The 23,202-nt window shown below is 44.8% G+C and overlaps 1 protein-coding gene across 1 annotated transcript in view; it reads left to right on the top strand.

The window, feature by feature from the left end:
- Positions 1-421: 421 nt before the first annotated feature.
- The window catches only part of ints4 (integrator complex subunit 4), a 54,320-nt gene continuing 31,539 nt past the window's right edge, over positions 422-23,202 (top strand). The window contains exons 1-6 of the mRNA XM_080197709.1: positions 422-516; positions 6,604-6,801; positions 8,250-8,367; positions 11,949-12,055; positions 13,478-13,663; positions 21,472-21,522. Of these exons, the coding sequence (XP_080053835.1) occupies positions 463-516; positions 6,604-6,801; positions 8,250-8,367; positions 11,949-12,055; positions 13,478-13,663; positions 21,472-21,522 (714 nt within the window). The 5' untranslated portion in view covers positions 422-462. The remainder of the gene's footprint in view (positions 517-6,603; positions 6,802-8,249; positions 8,368-11,948; positions 12,056-13,477; positions 13,664-21,471; positions 21,523-23,202) is intronic.

Below are 23,202 nucleotides of genomic sequence, written 5' to 3'. Positions count from 1 at the left end.
TGTGACCCTGGGTGGGCATGCATTCCCCTGGTGTGAGTGCAAAGGGTTATTTCGCCCAAAGTGTGTGACCCTGGGTGGGCATGCATTCCCCTGGTGTGTTTGCAAAGCGTTATTTCCCCCAGAGTGGGTGACCCTGGGTGGGCACGCATTCCCCCGGTGTGATTGCATGTTGCAATCTTGGTGCTGGACTCCAACGCCCTCTGATGTCACGGCGTACATGTAACGCATGCGCAGTTTGGTATCTGGACAGCTGGGCGTTCAGCGCATGCGCGTTTTGGAGTTTGGCGCCGGGAAGGTGAGGAACCTGGCGCATGCGCAGTTTGGTGTCTGACCGGCTGTGAATTCGGCACATGCGCAATTTGCAGTTTGGCGCCGGGATGGCGAGGACTTGGCGCATGCGCATTTTGGTGTCTGGCCGGCTGGGAGTTTGGCGCCTGCGCACCGGTTCCCGGCTCTCCGACAATGGCGGCCCACCTGAAGAAGCGGGTGTATGAGGAGTTCACCAAAGTAGTTCAGGTCGGCTAGCTTTCCACAACTCTAACTGGCTTCCCTACAGCTTTAGCCGGAGTTTTTTCTCCAGCGTTTGCCTCCCCTCCACCCCTACATAGAAGTTCAAGTGACCGGCTATCAGGACGCTTCATGCGGCTGCGGCCGTCAGGAAAACGGCGTCTTGCTCAGGCCTGAGGCCTACCCCCCTCCCCCCAATCAGTTCTTTTATGTACCCATCAAGTAAACGAACTCAAATTAACTTAGGGACAAATTAAGAGGGGCAGCCCCTCAAGAAGGAAGGGGGGACGGCCCGAACAGAAACCAAAGTCCAAAGGAAACTTAAAACATCAAATCAAAATGTGATTATCAGGGTCTATAACACACCACCACCTGCGGTGCCCAGTGGGCACGGAATCCCCTCAATCAGTACACTTTAAAAATCTCTCTCCATTTAAAGTTACGTGGGAAAACAGACATTTGCTTAAAAGAAATATTCAGCTTCTGATAATTACATACTTAAATTTTTGAACGATCTTTGTTGGACTATATCTTTTGCGGATCCTCCAGAATTACTGATCTGTTAAGAATCAAGTGCTTTGAAAGTATTTTTAATGTGGAGAAAATAGACATTTAGGAGACATCTTTCAAATGTATGAATAGGATTTTTCAGAATCACATTTTTTTGTATAATCCTGTATTAAAAGTTCTATATAATTTTATATTTTTCTGTAAGATTCAAAGTTACTGTTCTGTAGTGCCTCAGGAATGTTTTTGATTTGGTTTATTATTGTCACATATTAGGATACAGTGAAAAATATTGTTTCTTGTGCACTATACAGACAAAACATACCATGTATAGAAAATAGATATTTGCTTCAAAAAAGGCTATCGCCAATGTGAATATAACCTTTCTAAAATTATGTACTTAAAATTTGTACATTTCTTCTAGATTTATTATTTTTTGAAAAAGGTTCAAAGTTTATATTTTGTCAACATTCAAGAACTTTATCAGCATATAGTTTGTGGGAACTTCCAGGTTGATAGTTTCTGTTTGCATTGACCCTGCAAAAGAATTCTTCAAATCTTCTGCAGTAATTACAAACAGGTGGAAGTCATTCAAACCATTGAACCTGTGCTCTCATTTGATTAGCTCATGGGTTGGAGTACTATACAGATCAGCTATGTGTCTTGGTTCCACGTCCTTTAATGTACACTTGCCCAACAAAAACAGTTTTTAAAAAAAAGTGTACACTTCAAGTTGATGATGACCCTTTATCAATCATTGTTAACCTGAAATGTGAACTTGTTTCCACAGATGTGGTCGGACTTCCTAAGTATTTCCAGCACTTTTTAAGTTTTCATTTCAGATTGTCAAGATCTGCAGTCTTTGGTAAAAATCTTATCAATTTCTGCTTTGAAATTTTCAATTGATCTCCAGTCATATATCCTATTCTGACACCAAGCCTCAACAGCTTTTGGGAGCAGCGAGTGGGCAATAATGAGATTGCTGCCTATTACAAACCAGCAGTCCTGATCTTTGCTTTCAGATCGTTGGCAATTTTAACAGATTTACTCGCACGTTTGCTGTGATTGATTAATGAACAAGTTAAAAAATAAGACACCGAGGGACTTTGTATTGTGGTTTTATGACTGCCGCTGAGTGCACTTTCGTTCCCTAATGCTAATTAATTTAACAAATTCCACTGATAATTTTTGAAGATCAAACACCTGTCTTAGAGTAGGTCATAATTATAAACACGTTAGCAAATCTCCCCACAGAAAGTCAAAGGACTTTATGCTTGATGATCACAGGAACATTACAGCCTAGAACACAGTGTATAGTTATGCTGTTGAAGTGCAGCTGAAATGGATGCTTGAGTTGGTTGTAGTTCTGACTACAGGTCCGAAGCCCGTCTTCATCGTACTATAGATCAGACATTGTGGCTCCTGTATTCAAGATGATATTCCATGAACTGGAGCTCCGCCAAAACTTACTCATATCCTAACGGATACCAAGTCCTGTTCACCTGTAACCTCCGCACTTGCCAATCTATGTTGGCCTCCGGTCTGCTGTATGATTCAATTTTAAAATTGGCAACAATGCCTTCAGCAGCCTTAGTCGTGACATGTCCAGTGGATGTGCAAATTGCTATATAAATGCAAGCTTTTCTTTTAAGTGGGATAGCACGATGGCACAGTGCTGCCTCAGGGCGCTTATCAGCTTGTGCGGCATGGTGTCAGTCTTTGTTCGATTATATGCTATGTTTAAGGCTGGGATACACAGACTTTCAAATCAGTAAGGGAATCGAGGGTTATGGGGATAAGGTGGAATAGTGGAGTTGAAGATTATCACATCAGATCAGTCATGTATTATTGAATGGGTGGATGAGTCTTGATGGGCTGAATGGCAAAGTTCTACACCAGCATCTTGCAGTCTATGAAGTTTTACTATATTGAAAGCTCAATGTAAATACAAATTGTACATTATTTACATCTTGCTATTTGGGTGTAACATTGACTGGATGGATCATTAATTATAGAACTGATGATTTGTATAATGGAGCAATTGAACCACAATGTCAGTCTTGCACCTGGCCAATAAGAGGAGATCGGAGATCTTGAAGTGTTGCTGGGTTGGAGGAGGTTAAGGAATTGAGTGTGGGTTAAGGGTATGTACAAGAGTCATTAATCTGAAGTGTCATCCACTGTCCATTGTTCAAGCTCTGAAATAGTGTGTTGGTGAGGCCACACCTGGAGTATAGAATGCAGTTTTTGGTGTCCTTATCTGAGGAAGGATATTCTAGTTATAGAGGGAGTACAGAGAAGTTCACCAAACTGATTCTGGGATCGCAGGTCTTTCATATGAGAAGAGACTAAGTCAGTTTGGTTTAAATTCTCTAAAGTTTAGAAGAATGAGAGGGGATCTCATAGGGACTTATAAAATTCTAACAGGGTTAATGGGTAGATTCAGAAAGAAGGTTCCAGTGGTGGGGGGAGTCCAGAACTAGGGGTCATAGTTTGAGATCAGGGGTAAATATTTTAGAACTGAGGTGAGAAGAATTTTCTTCACCCAGAGAGTGGTGGATGTGTTGAATTCACTACCACAGAATGTAGTTGAGGCCAAAACATTGTGCGATTTCATAAAATTAGATACAGCTCATAGAACTAAAGGGGTCGAGGAATATGGGGGCAAGTGGGAATCAGAATATTGAATTCGATGGTCAGCCATGATCAAAGTGAATGGCGGGGCAAACTTGAAGGGCCAAATGGCCTACTGCTTCTAGTTTCTATGAAAAAAAGCATTAAGACAACTCAGTGTTAATGCCAGTGCATAAGTTAACAATTAATTGGCACATTTTTCTGCATGAGTACATCTGACATTTACACTCAAGTTCAAGCATGCTGTCTCAGGGAGATGGCGTAGTGGTGATGTCACTGGACTAGTAGTACAGAGGCTAAGGCCCAGCAGGCGGGAGTTCAAATCCCACTTCAGCAGCTGGTGGAATTGAAAGCCAGTCTCAGTGATGGTGATTGTCAATTGTCATAACGTGACTTTTAATTGTACTCTGAAATGTTCAAGGACAGTTAAGGAATGAGCAATGATGGCCTCATTGTCAATGATGGTATTATCAACAGCCCGTGAAAGAATAAATAACTCAATAATTCAATCCCATTTCAGAGTAGACAAGGAGAAACTATTCCCATTAATGGAAGGGTTGAGAATGTAGGAGGGCACAGATTTAAACTAATTGGTAAAAGAAGCAAAAGCTACAGAAGGAAAATCTTTTTCATGCAGCATTTGCAATGCGCTGCCTGAGTGTGGAGGCAGCTTCAATCAAAACATTCAGAAGGATATTAGACTGTTATCTGAGAAGAAAGAATGTGCAGGGTTTATTTAGTTTAGTTTGTTTATTAGTCACAAGTAGGCTTACATTCACACTGCAATGAAGTTACTGTGAAGATCCCCTAGTCACCACACTCCACCTGTTCGGGTACGTTGAGGGAGAATTTGGCATGACCAATTGCAGGGAGAAGGCCGGAGAATGGAACTAAACTCATTCAGAGAACCAGTGCAAACATGATGGAATTCTCATCCTCTCATGCTGACTTGAACCAAATTCAGCAGTTGGAATGGGTTGTTCCATTAATTGATGTCAGATACTTTGACATATGTGACAGGACCCCTCACCATCCAGTAGCAGTTAAAGCTAGGCCAACTCTTTATGTTTCTACATTGTAGGTGCAAGAACCATTCAGTCTATGATGTGCAGAAGGCTGAGGGAGGACCAGATTGAAGTGTAAAAAGATATGAAGGACAGGGAGAGAGTAGATGTGAAGAAACTTTTCCCCTTAGTAGACAGGCCAATAACCAGGGAGCATAGATTTAAAGTAAGAGGCAGGAGATTTAGAGGGGATTCAAGAGGATAATCTCTGCAGTACAGAAACAGGCTATTTGCGCCATCAAGCCAGCACCTGGGCCCTATCTCTATAACCCCATATATTTACCCCGCTAATCTGCACATTTTTGGATTGGGAGGAAACTGGCGCATCCGGAGGAAACCCAAGCAGACATAGGGAGAACATGCAAACTCCACACAGTGACCCTGGAATTGAACCCAGGTTCCTGGCGCTGTAAGGCCGATGGGAATCTGGAAGTCACAGTCTAAAAAGGTGGTAGAGGTGGGATCCTTACAACATTTAAGAAGCATTTAGATGATTACCTAAAATGCCATAGATTCCAAGGCTACGGACCAAATGCTGGGATGGCTGGTGCAGACATGATGGGCCAAAGGGCCTCTCTCTGCTATAAAACTCTATGACTAGAACCTGAGCTGTGACTCACCATGTGCATACTGGGCTTAACAAGAAAAATTTGAATTAATAACCTAATTTGGCCAAAAATAGCAGATGAATAATTTTTAATTTAGATTTCATACCTGGAATTATCCAGCTCAGAAGGATCCCATTATCTACCTTGCCTGTGGCAGCTCTCTGAGCTATCCACAATTTATGGCCTTCCCACTGATTGAGGCTTTTTATCTTCAAATTTACAGCACCAAAGCAGACCACTAACCTCAATTGGTCTACCCTGGTGTTTATTTGATGATGTGGCTATACCGGCATTTATTTGGCGTTTATTTGATGATCAGCCATGATCAAAATGAATGGTGGAGCAGGCTCGAAGGGCTGAATGGCCTACTACTCCTTCTGTTTTCTCTTATGATCCACCCAAGTTTCCTCCAACCTGTTCTTCAAATATCCTCTTATTTCTTTATTCCTCTTGTGTTTATCCAGCTTCCCCTTAAATACATCTGTACTATTCACCTCTGCCACTCCCTATGATGTGGAGATGATGGTGTTGGACTGGGGTGGGCACAGTAGGAAGCCTCATAACACCAGGTTAAAGTCCAATAGGTTTATTTGTTATCACGAGCTTTCATAGTGCTGCTCCTTCAGCCACTCACCTGATGAACAGCAGTGCTCCGAAAGCTTGTGATACCAAATAAACCTGTTGGATTTTAACCTGGTGTTGTGAGATTTCTTATCCCTGTGGTGACCAGTTCCACATTCTCACCACTCTTTGGGTGAAGAGGTTTCTCTTGAATCCCTGATTAGATTTATGAGTGACTCTTATATTTTTGAACAGGTTTCAGAACCCTTCGTAGGTGGAAATGTCTTCTACGTGTGGCTTGACAACATTGAAATACGTTTTAAAATGAGCATTGGTTGTTGTGTTCATTAATGTTTAATACAATGGGCAAATGAACTTGAGGTGAGATGAAGAAAATATTTTTCACGCAATGAATTGTAATCCATAACGTTCTGACTGAAAGAGCAGTGGAAGCATGTTCAATGGTAACTTTGAAAATGAAATTGGATAAAGACTTGAAGGGAAAAATTGGCAGGTTGATGGAGAATGAGCAGAGTGTGGAACTAATTGAATAGCTCTTTAAAGAGCAGGCACAGGTATGATGGGCCGAATGGACGGCTTCTCTGCTGTTTTGTTTTATAATTCAGTGGCACTGAAGAAGCTGGACTGGTTGGGCGTCATGTTAACAAATTGTAAAATTTGTTAACTTAATTCTCTCCATTTTTTACTCTCTGCATATGTAGCAACAGCCACACGAAGAAATTCCAGCCAAGAAACTCCGACTGACGAAACCCAGCAAATCGGCTGCCCTTCACATTGACCTGTGCAAATCCACAAACCCTACTGAAGCCCTTCAGTACCTGCTGCAGTTTGCAAAGAAGCCTGTGGAGGCAGAGAGTGTGGAGGGAGTAGTCCGCATCCTCCTCGATCATTACTATAAGGTACGGATTGCCACCACTTAATGCCACCTGCCTTCACAATGGGCACCTTCTGTAACTGGGCAATTCATTGCTTCATCACATGAAGTCCCATTCATCCATCACCCTGTGTGCTTGCTGACCTACATGTGTTCCTGTCTCTGCAATGCTTTCATTTTTCAAAATTCTCAGCCTGTGTTCAAATCCCTCATTAACTTTGCCCTGCTCCTGTCTCTGTAATTTCCTCTAGTTTTTTTTAAAGTTTATTTATTAGTGTCATAAGCAGGCTTACATTAACACCGCAATAAAGTTACTGTGAAAATCCCCTAGTCGCCACACTCTGGCACCTGTTCGGATACACTGAGGGAGAATTTAGCATGGCCAATGCACCTAACCAGCACATCTTTTGGTCTTTGGGAGGATTTGGAGCACCTGGAGGAAACCAACACAGACACGGGGAGAACATAGACTCCACACAGTCAGTGATCCAAGCGGGGATTGAACCTTGATCTCTGGTGCTGTGAGGCAGCAGTGCTAATCGCTGTGGTACCATAGGCCCAGTAAAAAGTCTGACAACACCAGGTTTTAGTCCAACCTATTTATTTGATAATATACTCGCAGGCTTTCGAGGGGTTACCCTCTTCGTCAGGTGAATGGAGAGTTCTGGCCTCAGACAGAGCATATAAAGCACAGACAGTTTAGAGATTACTGATTAAAATGCGAATCCCCACACCCAACCTGCTGTTCAAGACCTGAAGTGGCTGATAATGTGAGTGGTAGGAGCACTGATCACAGTTTAAAGAGATGTGTATTGTCTCCAGACAATGACTGTCTGGAGACAATACACATCTCTTTAAACTGTGATCAGTGCTCCTACCACTCACATTATCAGCCACTTCAGGTCTTGAACAGCAGGTTGGGTGTGGGGATTCGCATTTTAATCAGTAATCTCTAAACTGTCTGTGCTTTATATGCTCTGTCTGAGGCCAGAACTCTCCATTCACCTGACGAAGAGGGTAACCCCTCGAAAGCTTGCGAGTATATTATCAAATAAATAGGTTGGACTAAAACCTGGTGTTGTCAGACTTTTTACTGTGTTTACGCCAGTCCAACGCCGGCATACCCACATCATGAGTACCATAGGCCGCCAGCCTAAAACCATCTGAGTTCTCTGTACTCCAATTCTGGAGTCAAACGCATCCCTTATTGTAGCAAGATCCCCGGTTGTAGCCAGGCTTTCCTATTTTCATCCTGCATCCCTCTTACAATGAGGAGCTGTGGGTGCTCGGTAATTTCAAGACCGAGGTTGGTTGATTGTTACACACCATAGGTTATCGGGAAAGATCGGGAAAGCAAAGTTGATGTAAAAGCTCCTTTTGTCATCTTGGTGCCAGTTTTTGTTTGATATCGCTCCTGCAAAGTGCTTTGGGAGCTTGGACGTTCCTTTGCTGACACCTGTATTTCCATTACAGGAGAAGGAGAGCTCAGTCAGATTGAAGATTGCCTCTTTGATTGGGTTGTTGTCGAAAACTTCAGGCTTCGCAGCTGACTGCATCATCGATGATGTAATCATCGCCCTGAACAACGAAAGTAAGTCCTCAGAACAACATGTTAGCAGAAACTCCAAGTGCCCAATCATTTTTCTACTGCCAGTTTCCTATCTGGTAGTTTAGCTACGTTACCTTTCCATTATTTCATGGAATGTCCTTTAGGGAAGGAAATCTGCCGTCCTTATCTGGCCTGGCCTACATGTGACTCTAGAGCCACAGCAATGTAGTTGACTCTGAACTGCCCTCGAGCAACTAGGGATGTACATTAATTGCTGGCTAGCCAGTGATGCCCGTGTACCACAAATGATTAAAAAAATGGACATCGCTGGCTAGACCAGCATTTGTTGACGAACCCTAATTGCCCCATGAGAAGGTGGGTGGTGAGCTGCCTTCTTGAACCACTGCAGTTCATGTGATGTAGGTACACCCACAGTGCTGTTAGGGAGGGAGTTCCAGAATTTTGACCCAGCAACAGTGAAGGAATAATGATATACTTCAGTGGTATTCACGGCTGCCACTGTGCGCCATTTGTGGCATTAAATGTTGGGGGGTTGTGGTGCTGAGCAAGTGAGCTGTCTTGTCCTATATGGTGTTGAGCTTCTTGAATGTTGGAGTTGCACTCATCCAGTCAAAAGGAGGGTATTCCATTATAGTCCTGACTTGTATGTAGCAGTAACATAGAACAGGAGTTCAGGTTACAGCATGGCAATCTGAGAATTTGATTTCTGTTTAAATGACCTGGAACTATGAGAAGCTGGCTTCTATCGGTATTTGATGCTGAAGCTGGCAAAAACCCATCAAATATGTTGGTTACCAAAAAGAAATTTCTACATTCACATCACTGCTGTTAAATGGCATGTTATTAGTGTAGGATAGGACCTTCATTTTCACTGTCTCCTGCTTCCACCAAGGCTAATAGTAACAATATTCTTGCACCCATGCATTTTCCTCATTAGCCCAAGCAATCATATATGCCTTATGAGGCAGATAAATGATTTGAAAGGCTTACAGAATGGTTACAGTGCAGAAGAAGGCCATTTGCTTGTGTCTGTGCTGGCTCTCGATTGGAGAAATTCACCTGGTGAGTCTACTGTGCCATTTCCCTGTGGGCCTGCACATTTCTCCCTTCCGGATAATAATCCAATTCCCTCTTGAATACTATTGAACCTGTCTCCACCACACACACTTAGTGCATTCCAGGTCCTATCCACTCAGTGCATGAAAAAGTTTATCCTCATATCACCATTGCTGCTTTTGCCAATTACCTCAAAACTGCACCCCCTGGTTCCACAAATGGGAATAGTTGCTCCTTATCTGCTCTATCATAGTTTTGTATACCTTTGTGAAATTACCTCTCAACCTTCTGCCCTCAATGGGAAACAGTTTGAAAGTCTCAGTTGATCAACAAGACCGAGCAGAGAAGTTATGGACTGTAGGATGGGAGCAAACTTAAACACATCAGGACTTGGTAATGCACTGCAGTACAAGAGGGCACCTTGTATTATCAACTCTTTGGATAAAATGTTGATCTGAGGCAATTGGAGGCTGTCCAGATTGAAGAACCATGGAAATTGTGAGCAGGGTGTTTGCTCAGCGTCCACATTAATGCACTTTCCTTAAACATCACCTTCAAAAACAAACAAATTATTCACCTCACTGTAGTTGTGTGTGCTATGACTGATGTAGAATAGGGCTATTGTTTGCATTTGATTTGGCACATATATCAAATTCCTTCATGGTTGCCATGCCAAAATCCTGGAACACTCAATGTCACAGAATCGCATAATTGTTGCAGTACCGAAGGAGGCTCACTGAATGATTATGTCAGACAGTACATTCCAGATCCTAACCACCCACTGTGTGAATCTGTCTCCACCACACTCTCAGACAGTACATTCCAGATCCTAACCACCCACTGTGTGAACCTGTCTCCACCACACTCTCAGACCTACATTCCAGATCCTAACCACCCACTGTGTGAACCTGTCTCCACCACACTCTCAGACCTACATTCCAGATCCTAACCACCTACTGCATGAATCTGTCTCCACCACTCTCAGAGAGTACATTCCAGATCCTAACCACCCACTGTGTGAATCTGTCTCCACCACACTCACAGACAATACATTCCAGATCCTAACCACCCACTGTGTGAATCTGTCTCCACCACACTCTCAGACAGTACATTCTAGACCTTAACCACTCGCTATGTGAATCTGTCTCCACCACACTCTCAGACATACATTCCAATGTACTGTCAGAATGTACTGCTTGAGAGTGTGGTGGAGACAGATTCACACAGTGAGTGGTTAGGATCTGGAATGTACTGCCTGAGAGTGTGGTGGAGACAATACATTCCAGACCTTAATCGTTCACCGTGTGTGTCTGTTTCCACCACACTCTCAGACAGTACATTCCAGATCCTAACCACTCACTGTGTGACTCTGTCTCCACCACACTCTCAGGCAGTGCATTCCAGACCCTAATCACTTGCTGTATGAACAAGCTTGTGGGAGCACTACTAACAGTTCAAGAAGGAGACTCGCGATCATTTTTTCAAGGGGCATCTAAGGCTGCACACACCTGATGAAGGAACACCATTTCCGAAAGCTAGTGGGATTACTATCAAATAAACTGGTTGGACTTGAACCTGGTGTTGTCAGACTTCTTACTGAGCTATATATCACAGTCCTGACCACAGGCGGAGAATGAATTTAACAAGTAACTTTTTATTATGTGAATCATTTTGTGGTACTTCAGTATTATAAGATACTAAAGAAGATCATGAGTGGAAACATTGACTTTCCGCAGATGTTGATTATTTCCAGCATTTACTACTTTTAATTCCATGATCAGATGCTTTTCATTTGCCACTCTGTAAAAAATGGGCAAAGTCTCAAATTCACTGGAGCTTTGACAAAGGGTCATGTGGACTGGAAACCTCAGCTCTTTTCTCTCCTTACAGATGCTGCCAGACCTGCTGGGATTTTCCAGCATTTCCTCTTTTGATATCTTGTTCTAGATTGCCCCACAAGGGGAAACGTCTTCTCTCCGTCCACCCCATCAGTCCCCTTTAGCATCTTGTATACCTCCATTAGATCTCCTCTCATTCTTTTAAACTCTAGAGAGTAAACTGCTCAATCTCTGTTCGTAAATGAAACCTTTTGTTATTTAATCCCGCTCACGTTCCGTCCTATCCCAGGCCTTCACTATTGCTGTTCCTGCCCCCTGCTATTTCCACTGACTTTGAAAGCCCTTGCATTTCTTATCTAGCTTCAATTCTGGTGCAAGGTCATCTTGACCTGAAACATTAACTCAGTTTTTTTGATTTGATTTATTATTGTCTGTGTGTTAGTATACAGTGAAAAATATTGTTTCTTGGGCAGTACACGGGCAAAACATACCATACATCAGGAAGGAAAGGAGAGAGTGCAGGATGTAGTCTGATGGTTTTGGCTAGGGTGTAGAGAAAGATCAGCTTAATGCTGCCAGACTTGTTGAGTATTTCCAGCATTTTCTGTTTTATATTTCAGATTTCCAGAATATGCACTGTCTTAGTGTGAGAATATAAGTTGCCCTGGTTTTGGAGTGTTTGCTTTTAAATATACTGTCTTCTTGCAGAGTCTCACCATGTCTTGGCCCAGTTGCTGGATACCATTTTGGTGATTGGAATTCAGCTCCAGGATAACCTGCCTCTCAGTTTCCGTCTGGTAGAGATTGGCTGTAAGGTAGGGAACGTTTGCTGTTTATTTCTAATTCCTCCTAGGGGAGGAAATTATTTCTGAGATACTTTAGAAATAAAGCGCACCAACTCCATCCTCCTCAGGAACGTAGGAACTGGAGTCGGCCATTCAGCCCCTCGAGCATGCCGTGCCATTCAGTAAAATCTTGGCTGTTCTGTAGCCTAACACCAGTACCTGCCTTAGGCCCTTATCCTTTGATATCCCTACTCAATAAAAAGTTGTCTATCTCAGACTTCAACCTAACAATCGAATCAGCGTCCACTGCCATTTGAAGAAGAGTTCAAAACCTTTAAGTTTTAAGCTTAAGCTTATCAGTGTCACAAGTAGGCTTACATTAACACTGCAATGAAGTTACTGTAAAAATCCCCTAGTTGCCACACTCGGGCACCTGTCTGGTACAATGAGGGAGAATTTAGCTTGGCCAGTGCACCTAACCAGCACATCTTTCGGACTATGGGAGGAAACCGGAGCATCCGGATGAAACCCATGCAGACACGGGGAGAATGTTCAGACTTCGCACAGTGACCAAAGCCGGGAATTGAACCCGGGTCCCTGGCTCTGTGAAGCAGCAGTGCTAACCCACTGTGTCGCTCTAGTTGTGGGGCTGGAAGAGATTACTTCAAGGCAAGGCCTACTCCACCTCCGGTTTCTTATGTCCTTGTACCTCAGCCATGGTGTGAAGAATTCTGAACTAAAAACAGAAAATGTTGAAAAGGCCCAGCAGGTCTGGCACCATCTGCAAAGTCCAGAACTCTCCATTCACCTGACGAAGGGGCTAACCCGAAAGCTAGTGAGTTTACTATCAAATAAATCGGTTGGACTGAAACCTGGTGTTGTCAGACTTTTTACCATCTGCAAAGAGAGAAACATGTCTAGCTTCAAAGAAACTTGCCAAACCTGCTGATTCTTTCCAGCATTTTCTCAGCAGGTCTGGCAACATCTCGAGAGAGAAACCCAAGTTAAAGTTTCGAGTCTGTGACTCTTTGGAGCAGCAGAGAGAAATATGGACTCGACATGTTAACTCAGTTTCTGTCTCCACAGATGAAGCCAGACCTGCTCAAACTTGACATCATTTTCTGCTTTCAGATTTCCAGTGTCGGCAACATTTTGCATTTATTTTGTTGTGAAGAATTCTGCCTGGTGTTCTAACTTCTGATTAATATTCATCCCTCAACCAGCACGCAGAATAGATTTTCCGGCCATTGTCGCATTATTGGTAGTTGTAGTTTGCCGTGTGCCAGTTGGGTGCCATGGTTCCTTTGTTGCCACAGTGATTGTATTTCAAAGGTGACCTCATTGGCTGTGAAGCGTTTTAGAGCGTCCTGTGATTGTGAAAGGCACTAAGTAAATGCACGTCTTTCTTTGCATTCTGTGTAACTCCAATGGTTTTTCTTTTGCCACATTCAGCATTTGGCGGATACATCCCACATGGTGCGTAATAAATGCTTGCAACTGATCGGTTGTCTGGGATCCCTCGATAAACCAGCAACAAAGGAGCTGGAAAATCTTGCTGCCAGAGATGTGCAGAAAATCATCAGCGACTCTTTCACCGATCAGGATCCTCGTGTTCGAACAGCTGCGATGAAAGCCATGGTGAGTTTGGTTTACTGTGTGTGGCCTGTTCATAAGAACATAAGAACATAAGAAATAGGAGCAGGAGTAGGCCATCTAGCCCTTCGAGCCTGCCCCGCCATTCAATAAGATCATGGCTGATCTGTCGTGGCTCAGTTCCACTTTCCCGCCCTCTCCCCATAACCCTTAATCCCTTCTCTTATCAAAAACCCATCAACCCGCTTCTTAAAAATATTTAGCGAGGCAGCCTCCACCACTTCAACGGGCAGAGAATTCCAGAGATTCACCACCCTTTGAGTGAAGAAGTTCCTCCTCAACTCCGTTCTAAACCGCCTCCCCTTTATCTTGAGGCTGTGCCCCCTAGTCCTACTGTCTTTTTTGAGCGGGAAGAGTCTCTCCACCTCTATCCTATCCATCCCATTCATCATCTTATACGTCTCAATGAGATCTCCCCTCATTCTTCTAAACTCTAACGAGTACAAGCCTAGTTTATTCAGCCTCTCCTCATAGCTCAATCCCCTCAACTCCGGTATCAGCCTAGTAAACCTCCTCTGCACTCCCTCCAGGGCCAAAATATCCTTGCGCAGGTGCGGCGCCCAAAACTGCACACAGTACTCCAGCTGCGGCCTCACCAATGCCCTATACAGCTGCAGCAAGACCTCCCTACTTTTATATTCAATCCCCCTCGCTATGAAGGCCAGCATCCCATTCGCCTTCCTGACCACCTGCTGCACCTGCAAGCTGGGTTTTTGCGACTCATGCACAAGGACCCCGAGGTCCCTCTGCACCGTCGCCTGCTGCAGTTTTTCGCCACGTAAGTAATAGTCCTTCCTACCATTCTTCCTACCAAAGTGGACCACCTCACACTTGCCAACATTAAATTCCATTTGCCATTTCCTGGCCCATTCGCCCAGCCTATCTAGATCCTTCTGCAGACTCTCCACACCCTCCGCACAATTTGCCGTTCCCCCAATCTTGGTGTCATCAGCAAATTTCGACACCCTGCACTCGGTTCCCTCCTCCAGATCATCTATATAAATGGTAAATAGCTGAGGCCCCAGCACCGACCCCTGGGGCACCCCACTAGTCACCATCCGCCAATCCGAATAGCACCCATTGACCCCCACTCTCTGCCTCCTATTTGACAACCAATCCTCTATCCACGCTAACACCCTACCCCCAACTCCATGTCCCCTGACCTTCTGCAATAACCTCTTGTGAGGTACCTTGTCAAACGCCTTCTGAAAATCCAGAAAGACCACATCCACCGGCTCTCCTCTATCCACTGCCCTAGACACATCCTCATAGAACTCCAGTAAATTTGTCAGACACGACTTCCCTTTAATGAAACCGTGTTGCGTCCGCCCTATCAAGCAATTCCCTTCAAGATGCCTCGCAATTTCCTGCTTAATGATGGATTCTAACATTTTACCTACCACAGACGTTAAACTAACCGGCCTATAATTCCCCGCCTTTTGCCTGGCACCCTTCTTAAACAACGGCGTAACATTAGCCGTTTTCCAATCTTCCGGCACTTCCCCAGAATCCAGCGACGTCTGGAAAATAACCACCAAGGCATCCACTATCACCTCCGCCATTTCTTTCAGAACCCTCGGATGCATTCCATCCGGTCCTGGGGACTTGTCCACAATCAGCCCCTCCAGTCTGTCGAGCACCACCTCTCTAGTAACAGTAATGTCATTAAGACCCTCCATTCCTACCACCTTTCCATCGCTAACACCCGGCAAATTATTCACGTCCTCCTCCGTGAAGACAGAAACAAAAAAGTTATTCAAGACCTTCGCCATATCCCCATCCCCTACCACTAGCTCCCCTTTCTCATCCTCTAAAGGACCAACGTTCACCCTAGCCAGCCTCTTCCTTTTTATATATTTATAAAAACTCTTGCTATCCTTTTTTATATTAAGTGCTAGCCCAGCCTCATAGCTTCTCCTACCCTCCTTTATCAACTTCTTTGTCAATCTTTGTTGACATTTAAACCTTTCCCAATCCTCTTCTCGCCCACTGCTCTTAGCTACTCTAAATTCCTCCGCTTTTAATTTAACACTTTCCTTCACCTCCTTCGTTATCCACGGCTTATTACCTCTCTTCCTACTGTCCTTTTTAACCATCGGAATAAATTTCTGCTGAGCACCAAGAAAGATCTCCTTAAAGATCCTCCACTGCTCCTCAGCAGACCTACCTTCCAACACATTCCCCCAGTCCACATTCGCCAATTCTTCTCTCATCCTACCATACTCCCCTCTATTCAAACAAAGGACGCGCGTCCGGGAACCCACTTTCTCCTCCTCCATCTGCACCAGAAACTCCACCATACAATGATCACTCTCTCCAAGAGGATCCTTCACCGCAAGGTCCCTAATTCTACCCGCCTCATTACATAGCACCAGATCCAAGATAGCTTGCTCCCTCGTCGGCTCCAACACACACTGTTCAAGGAAATTATCCCGGCAGCATTCCAAGAACTCCTCCTCGAGCCCACCTCGTCCAACATGGGTCGACCAATCAATATGCAGATTGAAATCTCCCATAACTACTGCCGTCCCATTCCTGCACGCCGCACTTATTTGCGTGTTAACAGCCCGCCCCACCTCCAGATCATTATTCGGGGGCCTATAGACGACACCCACCAGCGTCTTCCTCCCTTTGCTGTTCCTAATCTCCACCCACAACGATTCCACGTTCTGCTCTTTGGCTCCGATATCATCCCTTGCTACCACCTTGATACTATCCTTAATCAGCAGAGCTACGCCACCCCCTCTTTCCTCCTGCCTATCCTTCCTAAACACTTGATAGCCCTGTACATTCATCTCCCAGTCCCTGTCACCTTGCAGCCACGTCTCTGTAATGGCCACCAGATCGTATCCATTTGTGTCGATCTGCGCCACCAGCTCATCCACTTTATTCCGAATGCTTCGTGCATTCAGATAAAGCGCTTTCATCCCAGCCTTCACCTGGACCCTATTTGCCGTAACGCCACCAATTGGGACATCCTCGGCCTCTTCCCTTACCTGTACCCTATCCTTAACTTTAGACCTCGTAGCGTCACCTACCCTCGCACCCTCCCCCCCCCTAATTAGTTTAAAGCCCTGTCTACAGTCCTCTTTACTCGATTCGCCAACACTCTGGTCCCAGCACGATTCAGACCAACCCCATCCCGCCCGAACAAGTCCCACCTACCCCAATACTGGTGCCAATGCCCCATAAATTCGAACCCATTCCTCCCACACCAATCCCTGAGCCACCCATTCACTTCCTTTATCCTGTCAACCCTACGCCCGTCTGCACTCAGTTCAGGCAGTAGCCCAGAGACGACCACCTTGTCGGTTCTACTTTTTAATTCCATTCCCAGCTTCTCATACTCCCTCCGCAGATCCTCAGTCCGCACTTTGCCTACGTCGCCGGCACCCACATGTACTACAACGACCGGGTTCTCACCCTCCCACTCCAGGTTCCTCTGCAGCCCAGCTGCGACATCCTGTACCCGAGCACCAGGCAGACAACACACCCTTCTGTGCACTTTGTCATTGTGACAAAGGACAGTGTCAATACTCTTCACCCCACTATCTCCAATCACTACTACGTTCCTTTTCCCCTTCTCTTTGCCTATGTCCTGCTGCATCACTGTACCGTGTGCAGTTTGCTCACCAACCTCACCTGCCTCGTCCTCTTCCAGACTGGAAGCAAGAACCTCAAACCTGTTATGCAGATTAAGAGGCTGAGGCCTCCGCTCCTCACCCCCCTTCCTCCTCCTCCCAGCAGCCCCCTTTTGTCCCTGACCCTTAGATTTAGCCAGTCTAGGGGCACCCTCTCTCCCCCTGATGAGCCTCAGTGTCTGTAGCTCAGAGGCCAGCTCATCCACCTTGAGCTGGAGCTCCTCCAGCAACCTGCACTTACTGCAGACATGGTCACTGGGAAGGACCCTGGGGTCTGCCAGTTCCCACATCATACACAAACCACACATCACATGCCCCTCCATTATTCACTGTAATATTTTATGGGAAAAAAATTTTTTTTCCTTGTTTCTTGCTGTAGTAGTTTTGAAAAAATTTTTTTCCTTGTTTTTTTTCAAACAAACTCACCTGGCCTTTTTTCCCTCAAGCCCTTTTTGATATTAAGCCCTATTAACTCACTCTGCTTCCCCCTCACTCCACTGCCCTGGCGCTGATTTAAAGCAGGCTGGTCCACAAATGCCTTTTCACCACACCCTCAGAATTCTTAAAGCAGTAAATACAATAAATAAATGCTTTAAACAGTTCTACAAAGAGTAAAGTGCTTTAAACTTATTTTAAACAGGTTTTTAACAGGTAAAATCTTAGCTCTGTCTCTCTCTCTCTCTCAGCTCCAGCAAACAATGGAAGGCTTCACCGTGTGGCCCCTTGATAATTAAGCAGGCTGGTCCACAAATGCCTTTTCACCACACCCTCAGAATTCTTAAAGCAGTAAATACAATAAATAAATGCTTTAAACAGTTCTACAAAGAGTAAAGTGCTTTAAACTTATTTTAAACAGGTTTTTAACAGGTAAAATCTTAGCTCTGTCTCTCTTCAGCGCACGCTGAGCTGATAATCAGGTCGTACTCGCCCTGAAGTGTCTGAGTCAAGTGGTTTAACTGCCATTCCAAAGACTTGAGCACATAATTTAGGCTGATACTCCCAGAGCAGTACTGAGAGAGTGCTGCTTTGTTGGAAGAGTTGCTTTCAAAGAGGAATTAGACCGCTTACCTCTCAGGCGGGTACATATGGAGTGGTGCGGTGGCACATTGGTTAGTGCTGCTATCTCCAAGCACCAGGTTCATTTCCAGCTTTGGGTCACTGTCTTTGCGGAGTGTGCACTTTCGCCCCGTATCTGTATGGTTTTCCTTCGGATGCTCCAGTTTCCTCCCACTCTCCAGACATGTGCAGATTAGTTTGATTAACCCTTAGTGTCGGGGGGGCTAGCTAGGGTAAGTACTTGGAATTGCGGTATAGGGCCTGCGTGGGATTGTTGTCAGTGCACGTTCAATCGGCCGAGTGGCCTTCTCCTGTAGGGATTCTGTAAAATATCTCTTGGCACTATTTCAATGAATAGAAAGGAGGCTGTCTCTTAGTCAATATTTATCTATCCCTAAAAGTTAACAACAGAAGACATTATCTGGTTATCATCCCATTTCTGTTTCTGGGAGCTTGCTGTGTGTAAAATTGTCTGTTGAATTCCCTACATTACAACAGACTACACTTCAAAAAGAGCACTTAATAGACAATAAAGTGATTTGAGATGTCTAGTGGTCACGAAAGATGCTGTATATATGCAAGTGATTTGCTGTTTTTGTTGTGATATCAGACAGCAGAAACTTGAATTTAAATGTGCTTTGATGTTGATTTCATTGGGGTGTTTTAGAGGCTCCTGCTTTCAGTTTCAGTTTTTACTCTGTACAGGTAACAAACAGCTTAGAATAAACCTGTCGTTCATAGATTCAATCTGCGTGCAAACCAAGTCTTTTTGTTTAAAGCCCACAACCCCTGGCGTAGTTAGGACATTACACCATGGACTCCTGGGGAGGCTGCTTGGTTGAGTTAGCTGGACGGACCAATGCCTGGATCAGATTGGTGCCAGCAGTTTGGTGTCCAATCCCCATTCCAGCTGGGGTGGATTCGGAAATTGCCTCCTTGTGCTCTCCATTGTGGAGGTCGTGATGCTGTGCATTGGACCTGCCTTAAGGCAGAAACTAAAGAAGAGTTGTAAACTGAATGGCTTGCCAAGCAGTTAAGACTCAAGAATGGGCCTGAAGTCACATCGAGGGCAGGCTGAGTAAGGAAGTCAGATTTTTTTCACTAAATCACATTTGTGAATCATGACAATCTAGGCGTTACATGGTCACTGTTTACGGACACTAACTTTATATTTAATTTATTAACCGAATATAAATTCTCCTCTTGCCGGGATGAGATTTGAACTCATGTCTCTGAATCATTAGCCCTGACCTCTGGATTACTCATCCAACAACATAACCGTTCTGCCGTCATACCCTGGAAGCCCTAAAGTCTATCATGGCCAGTAAATTTAGAAATGCAATCACTTCTCCAGAAAGGAGGGGAGTTCTCCCTGGTATCAGGCCGATATTTATCTCTAAACCAATCTTACAAAGGTGGAAGAGTCAATTACTAGTGGGCATAGGTTTAAGGTGGGAGGGCAAGATTTAAAAACAAGTTTTTTTACACAGACGATGGTGGGTGCCTGGAACTTGCTGCCGGGGGAGGTAGTGGCAGCAGATATGATAGTGAGTTTTAAGGGGCATCTGGACAAATACATGAATAGAATGGGAATAGAGGGTTATGGTTCCCTGAAGTGTAGGGGGCTTTAGAATCATAGAATGGAATCATAGAATCCCTACAGTGCAGAAAGAATCCATCTGGCCCATCGAGCCTGCACTGACCACAATCCCACCCAGGCCCTATCCCCACCCATATACACATTTACTGGCTGATCCCTCTAACCTACACATCTCAGGACACTAAGGGGCAATTTTAGCATAGCCAGTCAACCTAACCCGCACATCTTTGGACTGTGTGAGGAAACCAGAGCACCCGGAGGAAACCCACGCAGACATGAGGAGAATGTGCAGACTCCACACTGACAGTGACCCAAGGCGGGAGTCGAACCCAGGTCGCTGGAGCTGTGAAGCAGCAGTGCTAACCACAGTGCTACCGGGCCGTGTTTAGTTCAAATGGGCAGCATGTAATTTGGACTTCAATATCCATTGTTATTTGGACATTGCAATCTGGAAATATCTTGAACTAAACAGCCAGAAAACCTGTCTTGAGAATTGCAGGCTCATTTGTTCCCAATATATATCATTTTTATTTTTGTAGGATTGGAGGGCCGAATGGCCTGTTCCTGTGCTGTAATTTTCTTTGTCCTATAATCAACACAGATTACTAGTCTTTTATCACATTGCTGTTTCTAAGAACTTGCTGTGCAGATTGCCTGCTGCATTTCTGATATTGCAGTGAGCTCACTTTAAGAAAGTTACTTCATTGGCTGTGAAGCACTTTGGGACGTCCTGAGATTGTGCAAAGTTTTAAATTCAATAGGCAGTGTTGGTTGGAGGTCCCATAGCAGCACTCACCTGGATGGCCACTTGTCAGTCTGTACCCTCATAAGAACATAAGAAATAGGAGCAGGAGTAGGCCATCTAGCCCTTCGAGCATGCCCCGCCATTCAATAAGATCATGGCTGACCTGTCGTGTCTCAGTTCCACCTTCCCGCCCTCTCCCCATAACCCTTAATCCCCTTGCCTATCAAAAACCTATCAACCCGCATCTTAAATATATTTAGTGAGGCAGCCTCCACCACTTCAATGGGCAGAGAATTCCAGAGATTCACCACCCGTTGAGTGAAGAAGTTCCTCCTCAACTCCGTTCTAAACCGCACCCCCCCCTTTATTTTGAGGCTGTGCCCCCTAGCCCTACTGTCCTTTCTGAGCGGGAAGAGCCTCTCCACCTCTATCCTATCCATCCCATTCATCATCTTATATGTCTCAATGAGATCTCCCCTCATTCTTCTAAACTCTAACGAGTACAAGCCTAGTTTATTCAGCCTCTCCTCATAGTTCAACCCCCTCAACTCCGGTATCAGCCTAGTAAACCTCCTCTGCACTCCCTCCAAGGCCAAAATATCCTTGTGTAAGTGCGGCGACCAAAACTGCACACAGTACTCCAGCTGCATGATGAGGCCGATCACAACTTTAGTAATTACAATGCATTTGCGACCTGTTTATTAGGCTGCTCTGGCTGAGAACTGGTGCATTTTTTTGTGCTTTGTTCTAGTTGCAGTTGCACGAACGGGGAATGAAGTTGCAGCAGATCATCTACTGCCAGGTAAGGATGTCACAAAAGTCTTGGAGAGGGGATTTATCAGAAGGCTTGAGGGCACCAGGGACCTGGATTCAATTCTGGCCTTGGGTGACTGTTGTGTGGAGCTTTTTCGTTCTCTCCGTGTCTGTGCGGGTTTTCTCCAGGTGCTCCGGTTTCCTCCCGCACTCCAAAGATGTGCAGGATAGATGGACGGGCCGTGGTTAAATGTGGGGGTTACGGGAATAGGGTGGGAGAGGGGGCCTGTTTAAGACACTTTGTCAGAGAGTTGGTGCAGTCTTGATGGGACAAATCGTCTCCTGCGCTGTGGATTCTATGACTCGAGTGATGTGGAGGGTCTGGAGAATCTGGGAGTGTTCTCCTTGGAGCAGAAAAGGTTAAGGGGAGATTTAATAGAGGTGTCCCAAATGATGATGGATTTTGATAGAGGAAATAAAGAAGATGAGTTACTCCTGCCAGAAGGGTCAGTATCCAGAGGAGACAGATTCATGATAATTGGCAAAAGAACCAAATGTGCTATTGGAAAAATTTTGATGATCTGAAATGCACTGACTGACTGGTGGAAACCACTTTAATAATAACTTTCAAAGGGAAATTGTCATGAAATGGAGAATGTTATTAAAATGGATGTTATTTTTGCACAAGTAAAATCAAACTGCCATGTATTTTGCAATCCATGCCTGAGCAGCAGAAAGGAAGGAAAAGGAAATAACGTGGAAAAGGGAGTTATTTGCAATTGATACAATTGGTAGGCAGAATGTTGTGAGTCACAAAGCAGCTTAGACACGGATGAGGTGTTGAAGAAGCAGCAGCAAGAGAGAGAGGCAACCATCCTGAGCCACCATCTCTGGCAGAGATTAGGAGTTGAAGCAACAAAACGATAGGGGGCGGGGGCAGCCATCCTTGGGTAATGGCTCCGCTAGAGATAAAGTGCTGAAGGCAAAAGCCAGTTTGCATAAAAGATGGTTTCCTTCACTGAACTGAACACCATTCCCAGGTCCTGGTCACTTAAGCTGTAGTCTAAGGTAATCACTGACTAGACTTGACCAATAGGTTTATGGTTGTTTGGGAAATGGGAGTCCCAGAGTTTAGGATTACCAGAGAAACGGATACTTTGCGTTTTCAGGTTTTGAGGGACTAAGTGGTGGCACAGTGGTTGGCATTGCTGCCTTACAGTGCCAGGGACCCAGTTTCAATTCCTGGCTTGGATCACTATCTGTGTGGAGTATGCATGTTCTCCCCATGTCTGGGTGGGTTTCCTCTGGGTGAACAAAGAACAAAGAAAATTACAGCACAGGAACAGGCCCTTCAGCCCTCCAAGCCTGCGCCGACCATGCTGCTTGTTTGAATTAAAACCCCCTACCCTTCTGGGGACCATATCCCTCTATTCCCATCCGATTCGCGTATTTGTCCCGATGCCCCTTAAAATGTGAATGAGATTTCTTAAATGACCACAAAGTCTTATTGCCCCAAATGTTAGAGATTACTCTACATGACTCGATGGGCTGAATTACCTCCTCCTGTGCTATAATTCTATGACCCAGTGATCTTTGTTGCTAATTCCTAAGCTATTTACCAGCTTTCTTCTCATCAAGTCCGTACCTAGGAGGCCTGATGGATATAGAATCATAGAATCCCTACAGTGCAGAAGAGGCCATTCGGCCCAGCAAATCTGCACCATCTCAG

The sequence above is a fragment of the Carcharhinus amblyrhynchos genome, chromosome 10 (assembly GCF_965287045.1).
Source record: "Carcharhinus amblyrhynchos chromosome 10, sCarAmb.v2.hapA, whole genome shotgun sequence".
NCBI lineage: Eukaryota > Metazoa > Chordata > Chondrichthyes > Carcharhiniformes > Carcharhinidae > Carcharhinus > Carcharhinus amblyrhynchos.
Note: the sequence above shows the minus strand (reverse complement) of the source record. Positions and strands in the feature narration are given on the sequence as shown.